General features: G+C 43.0%; 1 protein-coding gene across 1 annotated transcript in view; it reads right to left on the bottom strand.

The window, feature by feature from the left end:
• Positions 1-1544: 1544 nt before the first annotated feature.
• Positions 1545-13907, bottom strand: part of tyro3 (TYRO3 protein tyrosine kinase) — a 32579-nt gene continuing 20216 nt past the window's right edge. The window contains exons 13-20 of the mRNA XM_055231061.1: positions 7191-7268; positions 6402-6494; positions 5871-5992; positions 4256-4365; positions 3931-4090; positions 3568-3704; positions 2582-2845; positions 1545-2349 (exon numbers count right to left, since the gene is read on the bottom strand). Of these exons, the coding sequence (XP_055087036.1) occupies positions 2283-2349; positions 2582-2845; positions 3568-3704; positions 3931-4090; positions 4256-4365; positions 5871-5992; positions 6402-6494; positions 7191-7268 (1031 nt within the window). The 3' untranslated portion in view covers positions 1545-2282. The remainder of the gene's footprint in view (positions 2350-2581; positions 2846-3567; positions 3705-3930; positions 4091-4255; positions 4366-5870; positions 5993-6401; positions 6495-7190; positions 7269-13907) is intronic.

Consider the following 13907-nt stretch of genomic DNA (forward strand, 5'->3'; position numbering starts at 1 on the left):
CTGGCCCTCCTCCGCCCCCCTCCCTCCGCCTCCCCTGGCCGATTTTTCTTGTTTTGTCTGATTTTTCCTGTTGTGGAAAGATTCACAGTGAAGGAGAGGTTTCTCTTTTTCCAAGGTTTCTTTTTTGTTGTTGTTTTTTTTTCTAAGGGTCTAAGGACAGGGGATGTTCTTGGACACTTCTCCATTTGCTTGTTTTCTGTTGATTTGCTCATCTGTTTCTCTTTCATTGTTGATTTTCTAACTTTCTGTTGGTTAAATCAGTTCTCATGTTCAGCCCTAAGAGGAAACTGCTGTTGTCTGACTGTATTCTACTCGGGCTGAAGTATACCCATCTGTAGTACACTTGGACTGTAGTATACTCAGACTGTATTGTACTCAGACTGTATTATACTTGGACTGCATTGTATTTGGACCTTATTATACTTGGACTGTAGTACACTGTGACTGTATTATACACGGACTGTAGTAGACCCAAACTGTATAATATTTGGACTGTATTATACTCGGACTGTTTTATTATTGGACTGTACTCTACTCTCACTGTATTATACTGAGACGATAGTATACCTTGACTGTAGTATACTTGGACTGTATCATACTCAGACTGTATTATGCTCGGACTGTAGTATACTCTGAGTGTATTATAATCGGTCTATAGTATACACAAATCGTACTATACCCGGCCTGTAATATACACAGACTGTATTATATTTGGACTGTTTTATACTCTGACTGTATTATACTTGAACCGTAGTATACACGGACTGTAGTATATCTGGAGTATAGAATCCTTGGACTGTATTATACCCAGATTTTAGAATACACTGACTCTAGTATACTCGGACTGTATTATACTCATGCTATTGTATACCCAGACTGTAGAATACATGGATTGTATTATATTAGTACTTTATTATACTTGGACTGTATTATAATCAGATCTTATTATACTCTGAATGAAGCATACCCAGACGTTAGTATACCCGGACTGTAGTATACTTTAACTACTTTAACTAATATACTTGGATTGTAGTATGCCCAGACTGTAATATACTCGGACTGTATTAGGTCCAGACTGTAGTATACTTGGACTGTATTATATTTGGATTGTATTATACACAAACTTTAGTATGCCCAGTCAATAGTATACTTGGACTGTATAATACTCGGACTATATTATAACTGACTGTACTATATTCTGACAGTATTATACTCAGACTGTAGTATAGCCAGACTGTAGTACACCCAGACTGTACTTTGACTGTACTATATTCAGACTTAATACACTCGGACGGTAGTATACCCAGAATGTAATAAACTTAGACTGTAGTATACTCTGAATGTATTATACTTAGTCTATACTATACACGGATTGTAGTATTCCCAGACTGTAGTATACTCAGACTGTAATATATCCAGACTCTAGTATACACAGACTGCATTATACTGACTCTAGTATACTCATTTATTCTGTTGTTTATGCTGTCTATGTCTGTTTTATTCTTGTCATATTAAATGAATAATAAAAACAGAGTTTTCTTTTTACAAATACATTTATTATTGACACATCATTTTACAACTGTCATTTAAACTACACAATAACTTACATCTTTACAAAGTCATAAGAAAACAGGACTGAACCCAGACTGAACCAGGTGTAAACCCGGTGTAAACCCGGTGTAAACCCGGTGTAAACCCGGTGTAAACCAGGACTGAACCAGGACTGAATCAGGACTAAACCAGGTCTACACCAGGACTTAACCAGATCTAAACCAGGACAGAACCAGGTCTAAACCAGGTGGGTTAACAGTTTGCTCAGTAAATTGCACTTTTGAATAAAACTTCAATAAAACAGGGTTAGCGTAAAACTAACAGAGGAGATGGTCAAAGGAGGACAGGGTAGGAGGAGGCGAGGATCAGAAGAGGCAGGGGTCAGAGAATGAGAGGGCCAGAGGAGAAGATCACTGGAGGGGAGGGTCTGAGGAGCAGACAGTCAGAGCAGCAGAGGAGCAGAGGGTCAGAGGATCAGAGGATCAGATCAGAGGAGAGGATCTGAGGAGCAGAGGGTCAGAGGAGGAGAGGGCCAGAGGAACAGAGGGTCAGAGGAGGAGAGGATCAGAGGTCAGTGGCAGAGTGGTTAGCACAGTAGCTTCACTTGGTCCCGGTTCCACAGAGTTCTCCACACCTGGTTCTGTGCTCCAAGTGAGTGACAGACGGGATAGGTGAGTAACGGGTGAGACAGGTAAGTGACAGGGTAGTAACAGGTGAGACAGATGAGGAGGTCAGACGTTGATGACTGTGTCCTCCTCTTCGTCCTGCTCCTCCTCACCACATGGACTCATAATGTACCTGAAACAGAAGTCAGTGACAAAGTCCATGTGAGGGCATCTGACACACAGAGATACAGGAGGAGGGGAGGGCATCTGACACATAGGGACATCTGCAGGTTAGACTAGAGACATTTGCCATGACCCCATCTAAGAACTAAACCAGGACTTCAAAGAAAAGGACTAAACCATAACCAAACCAGGTCTAAACCAGTTATAAACCAGTTATAAACCAGGACTAAACCTGATCTAACCTGTAGTCTCCTCCAATGGCCAGTGCAGCTCCTGATCCCTCTGAGATCCAGTCATGGTGCTGAGTCCAAGTGTGCTGTGACTCTGCCCTCTCATCCTGATGCCCCGCCCCCTCGCCCTGCAGGTTCACGTAGAGCAGAGGAGAGATGGGGGGTTGGGGGTTTGACTCCAGGCCTAAGAGCAGAGTCTGAAGCTGAGACACGAGAGCTGAGAAACTGGGTCTGCACCTGGGCACCGGGCTCCAGCAGCTGTGCATCACCTCATAACTGTGAAATATAGATATATACATATACGGTGGGGTAAAAAAGTATTTAGTCAGCAACCAACTGTAGAAGTTGTCCCACTTAAAACAATGAGAGAGGCCTGTAATTTTAATCATAGGTACACTTCAACTATGAGAGACAGAATGGGGGGAAAGAATCCATGAAATCACGTTGTAGGATTTTTAATGAATTAATTGGCAAATTCCTCTGTAAAATAAGTATTCGGTCACCTACAAACAAGCAAGACTTCTGGCTCTCACAAACCTGTAACTTCTTCTTTAAGAGGCCCATCTGTCCTCCACTCGTTACCTGTATTAATAGCTCCTGTTTGAATTCATTATCAGTATAAAAGACACCTGTCCACAACCACAGTCAAACTCCACTATGACAAGACCAAAGGAGACTAGAAACAAAATTGTAGACCTGAACCAGGCTGGGAAGACTGAACCTGCAATAGGTAAGCAGCTTGGTGTGAAGGCATCAAAATAAATAAATAAATAACAAATAAATTCTTACCTTAAAAAAAACAGATAATGTGATTTTCTGGAATTTTTTTTCTCATTCTGTCTCTCATAGTTGAAGTGTATGTATGATGAAAATTACAGGCCTCTCTCATCTTTTTGAATGGGAGAACTTGCACAACTGGTGGCTGACTAAATACTTTTTGGCCCCACTGTATGAACATGAACTCATATGGGGCATATATATATATATATAGTACTCACATGTCAGGTCTACAGTCTGGGGGCCTCTTGAGTCTTTCTCCTTTGATTAAATATTCATAGATCTCAGAGTTTTCGACGCCTGGATATGGAGTCTGTCCCCGAGTCATGACCTCCCACATGGTCACTCCAAAGGCCCACTGTAAGAGAAAAGCCTCACTGTAAGACAAAAAGAGTCAGTTGCCCTCCCACATGGTCCCTCCAAAGGCCCACTGTAAAGAAAAAAAAAAAAGTCAGATGCTCTCCCAAAAATGTCAGATGTCCTCCCTCACCTTTTCGCTCTGGCTGGTGTGTGTGTGACTGTGTCAGGTGCCCTACCATGTCTCTCTGGCTGGTGTGTGTGTGTGATTGTGTCAGATGCCCTACCACGTCACTCTGGCTGGTATATACATTGTCGCTCAGGCTCTCCAGGGCAATCCACTTCACTGGGAGTTTGGAGACGGAGCCCTGGCGGTAATAGTCCCCACTGTAGATCCTCTTAGACAAGCCAAAGTCTGCCACGCACACAGCCAGGTCCTCCCCCAACCTGAAGACCAGAACCAGAGACAAGAACCAGAGACAAGAACCAGGTCAGAACCAGGACTAAACCAGGACTAAACCAGGACTAAACCAGGACTAAACCAGGACTAAACCAGGACTAAACCAGGACTAAACCAGGACTAAGCTAGGTCTCAACCAAGTCTAGTCTCACATGCAGTTGCGTGCTGCCAGGTCTCTGTGGATGATGTTCTTGTTGCTCAGATATTCCATTCCTCGAGCCACATCCAACATGAAGCACACCAGAGTCTGCAGCTCCAGAGTCTGAAACACACACATAGAAAGAAATTATTTTCCGCATTACTTCTTAAGTACTGGCCTAGCCCCGCCCCCATCCATAAAAACGTGTAGGTGGTACGTGTGTGTTGTAGATGTGTGTGTATACACATGCATACGTGTGCATGGTACATATGTGTGTGTCCATACATGTGTACGTGTGCATACATATGTATGTGTGTGTGTAAACGTGTACAAATGCAGGAGTCTCAAACTTGTGGCCCAGGGGCCAATTGTGGCCTGTGAGATGATATTTTGTGGCCCGCAGGACAATACGGCCACACTAAGTTTAATCTTAGTGTGGCCATATTGCAAGTAGAAGGTTCCGCCAAATTGGTAAACCCCAAACACATGTGCCACTCGCGCTGTGTACTCGCATCACAAAAGATTCAATAAATAACGATGTATATCCATAAAATCCACAAGAATTGGCATATTTCTTCATGTATGTTGAAAACAGTGACGATGTTTGTGGAATACCTGATGCGGCCCAACCTCACCCTGATTCCACCTCCTATGGCCCCCAGATAATTTGAGTTTGAGACCCCTGCAAATGTGTACATGTCAGTGGGTGTGTACATGGGTACATGTGTGTGTGTATAAATGTGTGTCTATGTATGTATACATGTGTACATGTGTGTGGTATATGTATGTGTATACATGTTTATCTGTATGAATGTGTATGTGTGTGTGTTTATGTGTGTATACATGAGTATGTCTCTATACATCTGTACACATGTGTACGTGTGTGATACGTGTGTGTATATACGTGTCTGTGTATGTATATACATGTACGTGTGTATATAGATGTGTATGTGTGTGTATAGATGTGTATGTATGTGTGTATACATGTGGACATGAGTGTATGTGTGGTACATGTGAGCGTGTGTATACATGTGGCAAGGTCAAGGCAAGGCAAATTTATTTGTATAGCACAATTCCTACACAAGGTAATTCAGCTTTACAGAATAAAAAAGACATTAAAATAACAATACAACAAATCGAAACATAAATAATCACAAATAATCATCATAACATGTGTGTGTATACATGTATATGTGTGTCTCTCCATGGCCTAGCATCAAAATACATCTCCAACATGCTAGTGCCATATGAACCATCTCACACTCTGAGGACTTCAGGGACCGGCCTCCTGCTGGTGCCCACAGTCAGGACTAAACATGGGGAAAGGTATTTCAGTTTTATGCAGCTCAAAGGCCTCTACTTTGACCATGTTTAAATCCAGGCTCAAAACGGTTCTGTTTAGCTGTGCATATGACTGAAAGGTTTTTATTCTGCACTTTTCTCCTTTAATGTTGTTCTGTAAATCACTTTGAATTACTGTGTGTATGAATTGTGCAATACAAATAAACTTGCCTGCCTTGCCTCTGTCTGTAGTGGGCCCATTTGTTTACCGGTGCAAATGTAATAAACCAACACACAGTCTTCTTGTACGTTTTGGTATTTTTACAGATAATTTCCATGACACTTACAAAAGGGTTCTCTCCAACTCTGGAGAGCAGGAGGAACGTGTGCAGATCTCCATGTTTCATAAACGGAAGAACCACCATTGGAACCGGCAGCTTCTGACCAGGACGACGGTGAAGACTGACCCCTATAGGACCAAAGAGCTGTCAGTCACATCTGTAACACACTGTACACACCCACAACACACCAGACTGACCCCTCCCTGTGCGTCAGATGCCCTCCCCATGTGTCAGATTCCCTCCTTGTGAGTTAGACCTCTACAAACATAGTCTGACATACATGGGTTAGTCTGTCATGACTACAGGACTGAAATCATCCAAATTATTCTAATGAAGGTGTATGGAGATTAAAAACACTGTGGAGTGCTTCCTGTATTACCACATGACATCACAAGGTGGAACAGAGTGTTTTCTGTCTGAGAGAAGAACACAGCCTAAATATGCAAAGTTTGTGTGTATGAAGCAAAACACAACTTCAGCTCTGGTTGTGATGAGGAAACATTATAATCTGAGCTTTTTAAACTGGCCAGTTTTTACCAATGAGCCGGATCACGTTGGGATGGTTAAAGTCTTTCATGTGCGCCGCCTCCTTCAGACACTGCTCCATGTCACATGAAGTGGTAATGTCATCTGCAAACATAGTCATAACACAACACAAGTCATAAAAGAGACTATTTAAACAAAGAGCCAAAAGAGACAGAGGAAAAGGGTCAGAGGAGCATAGCTAGAGAAGAGCCAGAGGAGCAGAGCCAGAGGAGCAGAGCCAGAGGAGCAGAGCCAGAAGAGCAGAGAACCAGAAGAGCAGAGAGCCAGAAGAGCAGGGAGCCAGAAGAGCAGAGAGCCAGAAGAGCAGAGAACCAGAAGAGCAGAGAGCCAAAAGACATAGAGCCAGAAGAGCAGAGAGCCAGAAGAGCAGAGAGTCAGAAGAGCAGAGAGCCAGAAGAGCAGAGAGCCAGAAAAGCAGAGAGCCAGAAGAGCAGAGAACCAGAAGAGCAGAGAGCCAGAAGAGCAGAGCCAGAGGAGCAGAGCCAGAAGAGCAGAGCCGGAAGAGCAGAGCCAGAGGAGCAGAGCCAGAGGAGCAGAGCCAGAGGAGCAGAGCCAGAGGATCAGAGTCAAAGGAGCACAGTCAGACAAGCAGAGGAGCAGAGCCAGAGGAGCAGAGAACCAGAAGAGCAGAGAGCCAGAAGAGCAGAGAGCTAGAAAAGCAGAGAGCCAGAGGAGCAGAGCCAGAGGAGCAGAGCCAGAAGAGCAGAGGAGCAGATTCAGAGGAGCAGATTCAGAGGAGCAGAGACAGAAGAGCAGACAGGGGCAGACAGGAGCACTGACTTTTTAAAACTTTGACGGCCACTTTCTGAACAGAATCCTCAGTTTTCAGCTCGGCCTCTCGCACCGACCCAAACTCTCCTGAACAACATCAGACCAAAGGTTATTACACAGCAGGTTATTACACAGCACTATACACACACAGTTAATATTATTATTGTTACACAGCACTATGCACATACAATTATTATTATACAGCACTATAGACAGTTATTATTACACAGCAATATACACACAGTTATTATTATTACACAGCATTATACGCAGTTATTAGACAGCATTATACACATACATATACAGTTATTATTATTGTAAAAGCCAAAAGTACAATTTGTCAACTGGATAAAAAGTTATAGGAGTTTGGCTGCTCATCCAAGCTGACTTACATCTATCTGAAGGGAGGAAACTGAAAACAGTTTCTGTTTACAGTTTCTGTTTGTAGACCAGGTTTATTGAGCTACACTAAGTGTGTACTGTGCCTGAGCCATACATAGCATATTCATTCAGCGCTTAATGGTTGCTTTCATACCTACTGGCATCCTGGCTAGCTCTATTGTTCTCTTTGTTTCCTTTGGGTCTGAGAATGGTGTTATAGATGGGGGAAAGGTGATGTCTAAGGCTCCCATTTCTGTTCAAGGAAGGATTGACTTTCCTGACAAATATTGCTTCTTAATAAAAATATATCTTAATCTCGCGCCCCACTTCTCCTGCTGACATCGCCCTGTGTAACAAATTCTCAGTCCTGGCTTTGGAAGAGTTTCCTCCGCTGACAGCCGGACAGCCTCAGCGGCAGCCTCCAGCCCGCTGTCGGACACGTCCTGGTAGCATCCACTTCACCCCGGCTCCTAAACCTCCTGGAGCGTGGCGCACGGGCTCATCACCACCTTTCTTGGGCTCTCTGACTGACTTTCCGCTGATGCGCCCCTCATCTCCACCTGCCGCTCCACCCTGAGCGGAGGCTCCGCGGCCGCGTCCCCACGCACGTCGGGCCAGACTGCTCGCCGTGAGTCGGGTGTATGCGCCGCGTCCTCTCGGTGCACACAGGGCTCGGCCGCATCCAGCGGGTGTGACCCAGGTGATAGCTCTGCTCCGGCGGGTGTTTCCACGGCGCCACAGAGAGACCCAGCACAGGCTCCACCAGCGGCTCCAGCCTCAGCGCCGCGGCCAGGTCCCTCAGGTCCCTCCGTTCTGATACTGGGCTCCTCCTTGGTCAGACACGTGAGGGTGAAAAATGGCTACACGTCTTGTCACCCAGGTGCCCTCGTCCAGGACATCACAAACTCCGCCCCCAACATCCTACGTCAGCATCCCACGGTTAACACAGTTGTGATTCATATTGGAACTAATGATCTCCGTTTGCAGCAGTCAGAAACACTTAAGGACCACTTCTTAACTCTCATCTCCACCATCCATAGTCTAAATAAAAAATGCATAATCTCCGGCCCACTCACCCCACCTCGCTTTGGAGACATCAAATTCAGCCGCTTAAGACAACTTCACATCTGGCTCAAATCCTTCTGCACCACCAACCATATCCCCTACATAGACAATTTCCTTCTGTTCTTCAAGAGACCCGGACTGTTCAAAAAGGACCTTCTTCATCCAAATCTCCATGGTTCATTTCTTCTTTCCCAGAACATACAGCTCACAATAGAATCTGCATGACGGTTTTCTTCAGAAACCCCATCACCATCGTCCACGCCATCAATAGAATCATCACACCATATCCCGGTAATTTTCAGCAGAGAGCGGCCTATTCACAAAAACTCTTACAATCGTACAGTTAACATCAATAATTTATCACAGCTCACCAAAATTAATTTATCAAAGATTCCTCCTACTCATCCTCCTTCAACAATAAACATGGCACTTTTAAATGTCCGCTCTCTGCTGAACAAAGCTTTTATTGTCAATGACTTAATTTTAGACCACAAACTTGACTGTCTCTTTTTAACGGAAACTTGGTTGGGTGGAGATGGACCGGTTGTTCTCAATGAGGCCTCCCCCTCTGATTTTAACTATGCTTTTTCAATTAGGGGTAGTAAAAGGGGAGGTGGCACTGCTTCTATATGTTCAAGTACTCTGGCCACCAAACCTATTTTATTTAATAATTTTAAGAGTTTCGAATACCACGCAGTTGTTTTTAATAACCCACAAATTTTAGCAGTAACAATTTACAGACCACCAAAAAAGTGCAGTATTTTTATCAATGAATTTTCGGATTTTTTATCAATTCTACATAATTCTTACAATATGATTATTTTAACCGGTGATTTTAATTTACATGTAGATATTTTAGACCCTGTTGCAAGGGAATTTTTAAATGTTCTTAATTACATGGATTTTACCCAGCATGTGACACAGCCAACTCACAACAGAGGACACACTCTGGACTTGGTCATCACTCATGGCCTGTCTGCGAGTGTGTCCTCTGTTGTTGACCTGGCTGTGTCAGATCATTTCTGTGTGTTTTTTAATATCACTGGTTTTATTCAGCGGGAGACCTCTGTGAGAACTGTGAGGAAGCGTCATCTTACCCCTGAAGTGGCTGCTAATTTTATTCATATTTTAGAGAACACTCCTCCAATTGTTTTACCTGCCTCCTGTGATTTTATTGTTGATGATTTTAACAGCAAACTTCAATCCACTTTAGATACAGTTGCTCCTCTTAAATTAAGCAAGGCCCCCCCCAAACCTGCAGCACCATGGAAAACTGAATCAATAAAACAACTTAAACGAAACTGCAGAAGGGCAGAAAGAAAATGGAGGAAAAACAAAATCACAATTAACTTTCAAATGTACACCCAACATCTAAAAACATATAATAACGCCATCAGAAACAATAGAAACTCATATTTCTCCAAACTAATCACAAACAATAAAAACAACCCCAAAATTCTTTTCTCCACTATCGACCATCTCACTAACCCTGTTCTTAACAACTCCAAACTCCCTCCCACTGACTCCCTTTGTGAGCAGTTTGCAGACCACTTCATGGGAAAGATAAACAAAATCAGATGTGACATTTTATCTAACCAAACCACTGTTTTTAACACATCTGATTGTTTGTCTTTACCAGAGGAAACACTGGACAGCTTTGTCCTGGTTAATGCTGAGAGGCTTGATGAAGTTTTCTCCTCAGTGAGACCCACCACATGTCTTGCTGACCCCATTCCAACACGGTTCTTCAAGTCATTTTATGAATCTTTTAGAGACGAGCTTTTAAACATGATGAACTACTCTCTTCAGACAGGGGTCTTTCCCACTGCCTTTAAAGCTGCAGTGGTGAGGCCCCTGCTGAAGAAGAGCAATTTAGATTTTAATGATTTTAACAATTACAGACCAGTGTCTAACTTACCATTTTTAAGCAAAATTTTAGAAAAACTTGTTTTTACCCAGCTTAATTATTTTTTAAACACACAGAACATTCTTGAAGAATGTCAGTCTGGTTTTAGAGTAAACCACAGTACAGAGACAGCCTTGACAAAGATTTTAAATGATTTTAGACTAAATTATGATTCTAAACAGGTGACAGTGTTGGTTCTACTGGATCTAAGCGCTGCCTTTGATACAGTAGACCACACTATTCTTTTAAACAGACTCAAACACCTGGTCGGCCTCTCTGGTACTGTACACAAATGGTTTACTTCCTACCTCACAGACAGAACATTTATGGTAAGCTTAGACACCTACTCCTCTCAGGTTCATAAAATCACATGTGGTGTGCCCCAGGGTTCCATTTTAGGTCCTATACTTTTTAACCTGTACATGCTCCCTCTTGGTGATGTCATCAGGAGACATGGAATCAGCTTCCACAGCTATGCAGATGACACACAGCTTTACATCTCCATGTCTCCTGATGACACCAGCCCAGTGGATGCTCTTTTTAACTGTATTTTAGACATCAAATCCTGGATGGCAGAAAACTTCCTCCAGCTTAACCAGGACAAAACTGAGGTTTTAATCATCGGTCCTGAGGCCCAGAGAGAGAAACTTTTACCCAAATTACAGTCACAGTCTTTTAATCCATCATCACAAGTAAGAAACCTGGGCGTTATTTTTGACTCTGAGCTGACTTTTATTCCACACATTAAAAACATCACAAAAATTGGTTTTTACCATTTGAAAAACATAGCCAGAGTCCGTCCCATTCTCTCTCGGGCCAACACAGAGACGCTGATGCTTTTATCACCAGTCGTATAGACTACTGTAATGCCCTGCTCTCTGGTCTTCCCAAAAAGGCGATTTCAGGTCTACAATTATTACAAAATTCAGCAGCACGTGTCCTGACTAAGACCAGGGGGCGGGACCACATTACACCGGTTTTAGAATCCCTGCATTGGCTCCCTGTGTGTTTCAGGATCGATTTTAAAGTTCTTTTACTGGTTTTTAAATGTCTTAATGGTCTTGGGCCTTCTTATCTTACAGAACTGCTTTTATCCTATGAACCCTCGCGGCCCCTGCGCTCCTCCGGCAGCAGGCTCCTAGTCATTCCCAAAGTCAGGACACACACGCATGGAGAGGCCTCTTTCCAGTTTTATGGCCCCCGTCTATGGAACAGCCTGCCGGAGGACCTCAGGGCCGCAGAGAACATTCAGGTTTTTAAAAGCAGGCTCAAGACCCATCTTTTTAGCATAGCTTTTGATTAGTATTTATCATTTTAGTTTACTTCTCTATTTATTTAGTCTTATTTAGGCTGGCTAGTGTGTTTATGTTTTACTTATGTTTTATTTACTTGTTTAGTTTTGACTTATTTTATTATTTATTGATTATTTTATTATTTATTGATTATTTATTGACTTATTTATTAGGTTTGACTTATTTTATTATTTTTAATCATTTTAGATTTCCCAGTGTTTCCTCTGAGGAGCCCTCTGCACCGGGAGCTGTGGTTGGCTGTGGCTGCTGGGCCCTGGCTCCTGGGCCCTGGAGGTTTGGTCTTGACCTCATCTCTTCTCTGGGCCCTGGGCTGGTGTCCTGTGGCTGTGGGTGACCCTGTTCCTGGTGCAGATGGTTCCTCTGGTGGCGCTCTCTCATCTGGTTCATCTTTATCCAGCCTGTTCCACTTAAACATATTTTAAATGAAACTGAGGTATTTTAACATGTGTTGAGGTGGGGGGTGGGAGTGTGTGTTGGGGTGGGGGGTTGTTTGGTTATGATTATTGATGTGTTGGGGTTGGGTTGTTGGGCTGTCGGGTGGGTTTGGTGGGTGGGACTGATTTTAATGGTTTGTAAAGCACTTTGTGTTACTTTTTTTTTTTTTTTTGTATGAAAAGTGCTATATAAATAAAGTTTGATTTGATTTGATTTGATTTAAGTCCCTTCTCAAACTGTTTCTTTTCTCTGGCTAAGATCTGTACCTCGCTAGGAGTGGTTAGTATCTTTGAGATGGAGATGTACAGTAGACTGGGGTCCAGAGGAGCTCTTGTGTTGGCACATTCTTTTATGGAGTGGCTGTTTAGTTTCTCTAATGTAACGCTCACTGCACTCTTCACTGCACTGAATGGAGTAGACTACATTACTTTGTTTATGGCTCAGGGTTTTGTCCTTTGGGTGAACTAGAATCTGCCTTAAAGTGTTTCTAGGTTTAAAATAGACTGGATTTTTATACTGTCTGAAAATTCTCTAAAGTTTTTCAGACACCAGCTGTGCAAGGAATAGTTACATCTTTTCTTCTAGGTTCAGATTCCCTGTTGTCCAGTTTTGTTTTTTTTATCTCTCTTAGATCTATTGAAGGCCCATTTTGTATATCCACAAGCCAAGAGGGCTTTCTCCACGTGTTGTTCCTCCTTCACTTTTCCCTCTGTGTTTGTGGGCACCACTTGAGCTCTGTGTTGTAGTGTAAGGGTAACTTTGAGTTTGTGCTGCATGTGGATGGTGTGAATCAGACAGCAGGTATTGGTCAGTGTGTGTGGGTTTCCTGAAGACTTCTACCTGGAGTCGCTGGTCATCTCCTATAGTCACTGCACAATCTAAGAAGGTCAATTTGTTCTCCTTGGACTCTTCCCGTGTGAACTTGAAGTTTGGATCCAGAGCATTAATATGTGCAGTAAAGGGTTCCAGATCTTGGAACTAGATTAAAATCCAGTGGATGACAACTGGATTTTAGTCCAGTTGTCATCCATGTATCGATACCAATGTGTGGGTGGAGTACCTGGAAATGAGACCAATGCATTTTGGTCAAATTGCTCCATATATAAGAGACACTGGTAAGCACATAGCACAGCCGTGGATTTGCCTGCAGAAGTTTCCTCTAAACTGAAAATATGTGGAATTTAAACACATTTCACTCTTATAACAATTTGTCCAGTCGACAGATTTAAACTTCATCTTTTGCTATGGATCAAATCTGGATGACTGAGGGATTACACAGATATCTTTCCAGGTGTTTGCAGATTTGGTCAGGTGACAGTTTAGCTCTCTCTTTTAGCTTAGTATCCTGCAATAGCCTCCTCTTTGCTGCCTCCACCGCTACTGATGTAGAGAAAGTGAAAAAAGAGGTCACATTGAATGAAACCATGGCCTGATCTGAATCAAATTGGAGATCGTTAATTTTGCTCACAAATTCTGCTGTGTTCTCAACAAGGTGCTCCATGTTGCCCACCAGAGGAGCCCCGATGTTCTTCAGATGTTTGGCCACATTGTATGTGATCTGTGCTACATACAATGGGTCTGAGGAGTACTCCTTCTTTGTGGATTTTTTGGGAGGCCATAAATGCA

Source organism: Periophthalmus magnuspinnatus, chromosome 22, assembly GCF_009829125.3.
Source record: "Periophthalmus magnuspinnatus isolate fPerMag1 chromosome 22, fPerMag1.2.pri, whole genome shotgun sequence".
Lineage (NCBI taxonomy): Eukaryota > Metazoa > Chordata > Actinopteri > Gobiiformes > Gobiidae > Periophthalmus > Periophthalmus magnuspinnatus.